The sequence below is a fragment of the Wickerhamomyces anomalus genome (assembly GCF_001661255.1).
Source record: "Wickerhamomyces anomalus NRRL Y-366-8 unplaced genomic scaffold WICANscaffold_5, whole genome shotgun sequence".
Lineage (NCBI taxonomy): Eukaryota > Fungi > Ascomycota > Saccharomycetes > Phaffomycetales > Wickerhamomycetaceae > Hansenula > Hansenula anomala.
In genome coordinates, this window is record NW_017567114.1 from 1,512,825 (window position 1) to 1,520,849 (window position 8,025).

At 35.9% G+C, this 8,025-nt stretch overlaps 4 protein-coding genes across 4 annotated transcripts in view; 2 read left to right on the top strand and 2 right to left on the bottom strand.

Moving 5' to 3' along the window:
- Nucleotides 1-1,546: 1,546 nt before the first annotated feature.
- Nucleotides 1,547-3,214, top strand: WICANDRAFT_34521 (uncharacterized protein; the record flags this gene model as incomplete). The annotated part of the gene is made up of 1 exon (XM_019182199.1): nucleotides 1,547-3,214. One exon carries the CDS (start codon nucleotides 1,547-1,549, stop codon nucleotides 3,212-3,214), a length of 1,668 nt encoding a protein of 555 aa, XP_019037758.1.
- WICANDRAFT_33653 (uncharacterized protein) lies at nucleotides 3,211-4,761 on the bottom strand (the record flags this gene model as incomplete). The annotated part of the gene is made up of 1 exon (XM_019182100.1): nucleotides 3,211-4,761. One exon carries the CDS (start codon nucleotides 4,759-4,761, stop codon nucleotides 3,211-3,213), a length of 1,551 nt encoding a protein of 516 aa, XP_019037759.1.
- Nucleotides 4,762-5,524: 763 nt separating this feature from the next.
- Nucleotides 5,525-7,216, top strand: WICANDRAFT_85553 (uncharacterized protein; the record flags this gene model as incomplete). Its single annotated transcript, XM_019185909.1, has 2 exons — nucleotides 5,525-5,576; nucleotides 5,598-7,216. The coding sequence occupies 2 exons, from the start codon at nucleotides 5,525-5,527 to the stop codon at nucleotides 7,214-7,216; spliced, it is 1,671 nt and encodes a 556-aa protein (XP_019037760.1).
- A 165-nt stretch (nucleotides 7,217-7,381) lies between these two features.
- Nucleotides 7,382-8,025, bottom strand: part of WICANDRAFT_85554 (uncharacterized protein) — a gene marked incomplete at both ends in the record, with an annotated part of 949 nt that continues 305 nt past the window's right edge. Inside the window, one exon of the mRNA XM_019185910.1 lies at nucleotides 7,382-7,987. Within this exon, the coding sequence (XP_019037761.1) occupies nucleotides 7,382-7,987 (606 nt within the window). The remainder of the gene's footprint in view (nucleotides 7,988-8,025) is intronic.

Consider the following 8,025-nt stretch of genomic DNA (forward strand, 5'->3'; position numbering starts at 1 on the left):
AGCTAGCTGCCTTGTGTCAAATTAAGCGTCTTGTGGTATCGATATTATTCACGGTCTAAAATGATGTTACACCAAGCTACAGTAGGTGATTATCGCCTATGGACTCTGAGACAGTGAGACGGTAGACCTTTTCTCAATACAGTAAACCTTGAATCACGTTAGAACGTACTTGGATTCATGATTCAAGATCAATGTAGATATCGAGATTCGGATTAAGCTGTGTATGCTGGCGTTACTCATTCGTTTCAGCTTCGACATTTAAATGTGCCAAGTAAACTCATCGATTAGAGTTGGCCGAAGATACAAGTCGCGGTCGCGATCGCCCTTAAAAATCCACAATTCCCATTTGACAGCGAAAGACAATTATGTAAAGTACTTGAGATTCATAAATCACATTGTATCTGATTCTCGGATACCTTTAATAAGTTGTAAGCTTTGATACATGAAAGTGGTTGCTTTAGATCGAAAATAGATCAGTCAAGCCAATTAACAAATAAGCATTTGTGCTTGCTGATTTTTTCCAAGAGCTGATAACTTAAAAGCTGTCACATCGTACAATCACCGAGGCCTAATTTCGGTCTCTTCAGCCTATCATCGTCCTTGATTTTGAACCCTTTCAAATCATTGTTTGAAGCCCTGGATTGAAGTTTCGCTTTTTCGTGGAAAGGGTTGTTCAAACACCGCTCGCCTATCTGAGAGACAGCCATTTTGGTAGCTCTGATGTACACAGTGGAAAGGAAATGGAAACTTGAAAGCTACTGGTAACGTAGTCACGAGCCATGAGCTACCAATCTTCAAAGCTCAAACAGAATACAGAGTTTCAATGAAAACATTTAGGACGTTTGGATCTGGTGGGAAAGACAAGAGTCAAAACAAATCAATTTCAAGCGTAATTTGCAAGAGCTTAACAATTCAACAAGTGAAAGTGATCACAGTATTACGTATACTTTTTTAAAAGCTTCAACACATTCATCACCTTTAAGAGAGATGAGTATTTCACAGGGTACTATGTGTACGCATCTTCAGCTCAGGAATTTTACCCCTGTGATGAGCCACAGGCTTTAAAGGTTCACTCAACAAACGATTTATAAAGCCATAAGTCTGGATTGTCGCAGATGACTTAAAAGAAAGAGCATTCCACACACTATTTTTATGAGGCTCACTAAAAGTTGTTATATGGACTTGAAAATGGTCTCTATAAAGTTGTCATCAAATAAAGTTGTCAAGATTAAATCTACTTTCATGAGGACTTCATGAACTAATTTTGGCTCTTTATTGAGAATCATTATGGGCTAGTTGCAAATGAGCACAATTGTGGTTTAAATTTATAAAGTCTCATCAGAGTTTGCAACAAGTTGAACGTTTTAAGTAATTGACAATTTTTTGAGTAAAAGGTTTGTTGAAGCCACAAGCTATCATTATATCCCTAATATACCACAGATTGGCTTGGACAAATTAGCCACAATTCAAATCAATGAAATATAAGACCCTTGAATTTTATTTGATCCAGTATCCATTCAGGATTATGAGTTAATTGGTATCAATAATGGGTAGCAAGAATACACCTGTTAGCAGGGTTGTTGAATATGATGTTCAAGGTGATATCGAGACAAACAAATCGAATCGAGTAGTGGAGGACATTGAATCATTATCATCAACTATAACCAATACTGATGATGATAAAAATCCTTTCAAGAACCCTGAAATTGCAAAGTATTGGTCTGGTGTCTATGAGAAAGCTCAATATGAATGCCGTCACCTTTTTGATCCTCATTTCACTTGGACAAAAGCTGAAGAACGCAAATTAGTCTGGAAGTTAGAGTATAGAGTTACATTGTTAGCTTGTTTTATGTTTGTTGGTTTACAAATTGATAGGGGTAATCTGGCTCAAGCTGTTTCTGATAATATGTTGAATGATTTAGGTTTAACTACAAAAGAATTCAATAATGGTAATACTATTTCAAGAATTTGCTTTTTAGTTGCTGAATTACCTTCTGGAATTATAAGTAAAGCTATTGGTCCTGATCTTTGGTTACCAATTCAAATGATCATATGGTCTATTGTTGCTGCTTCACAAGCTGCATTGAGTGGGAAAAAATCATTCTACACCACTAGAGCATTGATTGCCCTTTTGGAAGGGGGTTTCATCCCAGATATGGTGCTTTGGCTCTCTTATTTCTTCACCTCTAGTGAGTTATCTACAAGATTGGCTTATTTTTGGACCTCCTTGTCCTTATGTGACATATTCACCGCCCTATTGGCGTTTGCTTTGCTGAGAATGAGAGGTGTTTCAGGACTAGCAGGTTGGAGATGGTTATTTCTTATCGAAGGTTTATTCACTTTATTGATTGGTATCCTTTCTTATTTTTTAATGGTCCCTTCAGCTGTTCAAACTAAAAGACCGTGGAACAAAAAAGGTTGGTTTAGTGATCGGGAAGAGAAGATAGTTGTCAATAGAGTTTTAAGAGATGACCCTTCTAAAGGTGATATGCATAATAGACAAGCATTAACGTTGAATACATTATGGAAATCAATTACTGATTTTGACTTGTGGCCCATTTATTTGATTGGTTTACTGGCATTTATTCCTCAGGGCACTGTAAACAGTTATTTGACTTTAACTTTGAAAGGAATGGGATTCAGTACTTTTGATACAAATTTGATGACTATCCCTGCAAGTTTCCTACATATCATTACATTGTTAACAATCACCAAGCTATCAGAGGTATTCAAACATAAAAGTTACATTATATTAATAAACCCGGTTTGGACCATCCCTTGTTTAGCTGCTTTGAGATGGTGGAATGGAACATTCAATAATAAATGGGGTACATGGATATTGGTTACGGTACTTTTATCAGTTCCTTATATTCATGCTATTAATGTTTCATGGTGTTCAAGAAATTCAAATTCTATTAGAACTAGAGCAGTATCTGCTTGTTTATATAATATGTTTGTTCAATTGGGTGGTGTTTGCTCTTCTCAAATTTATCAACCATCTGATAAGCCTTATTATCACAAGGGTAATCAAAAGTTGTTAGCCATATCTTTAGCAACTTTGGTTTTGATGTTGGGTACAAAGATTTATTACGTCGCTAGAAATCGTTACAAGTCAAAGAAATGGGACAATCTCACAGATGAACAAAAAGCCAGTTATATACATACTACAAAGGATGAAGGAACAAGAAGATTAGATTTCAGATTTGCCCATTAGTTAGAAATACTCTTATTGTTAACAGAAGTAACAATATGCACTTTCCCATTTTCAATGTCATGTAGTTCACTAAATGAAGATTCATCACTATCAATAACATCCTCTTCAACATCCATAGTTTCACCGCTATTAATTCTATCTCTGTTATCCAAATAAGTCGCCAACAAGAAGAAAGATCCCAAAAGAATAGTGAAGGCTAATTGAGTTGGATACCCAACTTTCCAGCGAGGAGCTGCTCTTTCACCATATGATGCAGCTGTTGGATATAGCGCCAATGGTAACCATGTATAAACAAAATACCCAATAGACATCATAGAACCCATTACAATTGCCTTTTGTTCTTGATCTCCTCTAAGTATTCTATTGATTGAAGAATACAAGATAGGCGAACTGCAACCTGCTGTACCAGCAATATAAAATGCAAAGAATGTAGCAGCTGGTGGAACATCATAAATGATCATAATAATACCAAAAATAACTTGTCCACTAATAGAAACCAAAAAGATTTTCCACGGATCAAAAACCGCAGCTAATGCAGTACCGGTGAAACTTGAAATTATTGTAACAGCATTAGTAACTGTTGGGTAATTGTTGATCTGATACACCGTATACTTTTTTTGAGCTTTAAGCCATAAAGAAAAATAATTTGTTGGATAATATCCCATCATCATTGATATATAAGCAGCAACAAATACATACCATTTCCACTGTGTAAATGTTCTTTTCCATACAGATCTATCCAATTTGCCAGGTTTTTCAATTTTGTTTCTCTTTGTTCTTGTCAACGCTAATGAATACTCTTCTTTATTGAGATACCATGGTTTACCGGAATCTGGCAACCCAGGCCAGAATGCATATCCAACAAATGCAATTGGAATGGTTATTATCCCATCAATAATAAATAGCCATTGCCACCCTCTCATTCCTCCAACTCCTGATAGATTTCTGTAAGCTGCGGATTGTAAATATCCTGAAAACATACTTCCTAAAGAAGAACACAGAAACCAAGTACCAGCCCTCACAAACAATTCTGGTGGATTACCTTTGTAAGGACGAGATCCATACCATACTCCTAGTATTTGATGAACACCTGCAAATGAAGGAGCTTCAAATAATCCAACCAAGAACCTCAAAGCATAAAGTTGATCAATATTTGTGATTCTACTTTGACAAAATGTACAAATCCCATACAATATTTCTAATGTTGGTAACACATATTTCGAAAATTTTGGTCTTGACATGAGCAACAAAAATGGAATTTGACCCAATACATATCCAGACAAATAAGTTATATTAAGCCAGTTCAATTCATTTCCATAAAGTGATAAATCTTCTTTCATTCCTGAAACATACGCATTTGTGATATTTGTTTGATCCAAAAATTTTGCAAAAAAGGAGGTACACCCATAGACCAAGATAATGAGATCTAACTTAAATAACAGCTTTCTTTCTTGTGTTGTGTAATTAGCCGGGTACCAGATAAACATATACTTCAACCATTTGATCAATTTGTTCTCTTGAGCTTTAGATGGACTGTCAGCAGCCATATTTCAATGTATGTGAAGATGCCCAAGATGAACAAAGGTTTTGAAGAGAGCCCATTGCTTTTAATTTATAGTGTTTGATTAATGCCACAATAAAGAGAGTTCACCAAATATTGTTGGTTGCTTGACCTTTAGCGCAAATTTGAGTCTATAAACTTTCTTGATCTTGATTGAGCATATATTTGATTGACTATTCAATCTAAATTCTATTGTTTTATCTTTAAACAAGTCTTACGCTAGTCCATATGCTTGAAAGCTTGATTTTGATTGAGCTTGGTGTTGAATTGTAACAGTTTAGATTGCCGAATAAGGTGTGGCATTATATGATAAAATTATCAAGAACAAACTCTCCGAGCCGATGTGTTCCTGGTGTACAAGTGTTAGAATTGTGAGACTTGTGGAAGTTGCATAGCTCGATACATACGACTCCAATTTCCATAGGATGTACCATGTAGCATATTGTGACTTTCTTATTGAAGTTTGCCTTCATGTCAAAATTTAGAAAACAATTCGCGAACATGTGTACTTGAAGGAGAAGAAAAAATACCATCTGAACTTTAAACAGTATGTTATACAGAAAAGGACCATAGATCAAGATGCTGTTACACTCTAATTTTTTTATTTTTTCAAGCCTACTAGAAGACTGTGGCTCCTAGTCTGGTGCATACAAAGAATGAAACCATGTGTACAACAAAGAATGTATAAAACAGATCAGATTGTCTCATGTTTATATTGACAGATGAATTCAACATAAAATCAAGATAGAATGAGTGTTGAGAAAGATCAAATTGAAAACCACATCTCAGAAGATGAGAAAAGTACATCTAGTGCCCCATTAGCGGTTTTTAAACCACATCAACTTGAAGAATCAGTTTCCAAAGAGGTGGAGGAGATAATTCAAAATTATGATCTTGAAGTCTACAGGGAATTACTTAGCAGAGGCGCTTTATTGGCTAATAACCCTGACTTATTATTCACAGATAAGTACACAGAAAGTGAACAAAATGCTATCTCTAAAGAATCGACGCATCCACTTCTCTCTTTATCGCCTGCTTTAATTCTTGCTGCTTTGACAACATCATTTGCTGCTGTGAATTTTGGTATGGATGAATCAGCAGTTGGGGGAGCTCAACTTCAGTATAACAAACAATTCGGCATTACAGATGTGAATTTACAAGGCCTTGTAATAGCATCTCCATACCTTGCTGCTGCTGTTATCGGCTGCCCCTTAACAGTGTTTTTAAACAACCATCTTGGAAGAAAATGGGTTATTTTTATAAGTTGTTTTATCGGTTTTACTGGGTCTTTATGGCAAGGTTTTTCCAATGGTCTTGCTTCATTATTGGTGGGTAGATTGTATCTGGGGATTGGTATGGGCTTAAATTCAACCACCGTTCCAATATATGCTGCTGAATGTTCCCCTGCTGTTTCAAGGGGCGCAATTTTAATGTTATGGCAAACGTTCATAGCTCTTGGTGTCTGTCTAGGCTCTGTTTTCAATAGAGCTTTTGTTGAGATTGATGGTTCATTGTCTTGGAGATTGATGATTGGGTCCTCATGTGTTCCACCGTTGATTTGTGGAATTTTTGTTCTTTTCCCTCCAGAATCACCGAGATGGTTGATTGCAAATAAGAAAACACGTCAATCATTTGAAGCTTTGTTGAAACTAAGATCTTCTCGAGTGTCAGGTGCAAAAGATTTTTACATCTTGTATGAATCTTTAAAGTTTGAAAACAAATTGAGTCAAAATCTTTCACTATCCCGTCAATTTTTAGACTTATTCCTCGTTAGAAGAAATAGATTTGCTGTTTGGGTTTCATTTTTGGGTATTTTTGGACAACAATATGGTGGGGTAAACATTCTTGTTTCATATACAACCACGATTTTAACTAATGCTGGCATTGATTCGATTACAGCCATCGCAGGATCAATAGGTATTGGTGGTGGATGTTTTCTTGCAACATTTATATCTACCCAGCTAATTGATAGATATGGAAGAAAAAAAATGTTACTTTTCACTTTACCTGTGGAGGGGATTTGTTTATTCTGGTTAGGTGGTGTGTTAAATGTTACCAATGATAAGGCTAGATTGGGTGCCGGTTTGACATCAATGTATGTTTACGTTCTCTTTTATGGGCTTGGGATTGGTCCTGTGTCGTTTGCTTTGGTTGCTGAAACACCATCTATTACCGTTAGAAGTGCACATAGTGCTTTTTTAATGGCTACAAACTGGCTGTTGGATTTCTGTCTAAGTATGACCTGGCCAAAAATGAATTCAACTATGACAACATCTGGTGGCTTATATTTTTATGGTGCTTGGAATATTATTTTGGTGATTTTGGTTTTTTTTTATGTTCCAGAAACGAAAAGGTATACGTTGGAAGAATTGGATGAAGTGTTTGAAGAAGGTGCAAAATCCTTTTCCAAAAAACAGATTAAAAAGATTTTGGGGAAATGATTTTTTGTCGTTATACTCAGGTCCTTCTTGTGTACTACAGTCGCAGAAGGAAACTCTTCATTGATTGTTTTAAATGTAGATATTTATCATATTCTCAGTTATCCATAATCGCTTAATCTACCTGTCATTAATGTATTAAAATTTTTGAATCATAGGATAAAACCTTTAGCTTTCAAAAGCATCAAACGAATCTTGGAACTCAATAGGAACATTTGGAGCTCTGTTTACACGTAATTTAAACACGTCGAATCTATTATACCCACCAACTAGATCGTGAAATTGCTTTGGTATAATAGTTTTATTGAGGTCAAACACAGCATAGGCGATACCTTCCTCATCTTTTAAAAAATCACCAATCTCCATAGCAGCAGGATCCAAAAAGAAAGTAGCACCTTGTGACATATTCTCATAGAACTCTTTATTTGATGGGTCATCATCGATCAAAAATTCAAGCATTGCCTTGTCAACAAATGAGGAGCAAACAACACCAAAACATTTCCCTTCAAGACATTGAGCACCACATCTAATTTTATTGGCAACGATATTATCAAATGATTTAGCAGCACCAGGTCTTTGGAAATCTGCTGCAGGCGGCCAAATCGAAATATGAATTTGCTCGCCTTGACTCAACAATGTGAACCTTGCTAATGAATTTGTATTTTCACCACAAATCAAGGCACCAATCTTCCCAAACTTGGAATCAACGACATTGAGGCCAACACCATCACCATTAGCCCAAGATAGTTTTTCAAAAAAGTTGGAACAAGCTTTCTAATGGTGAGCACCAATTTCACCTTTCTCATCAACAA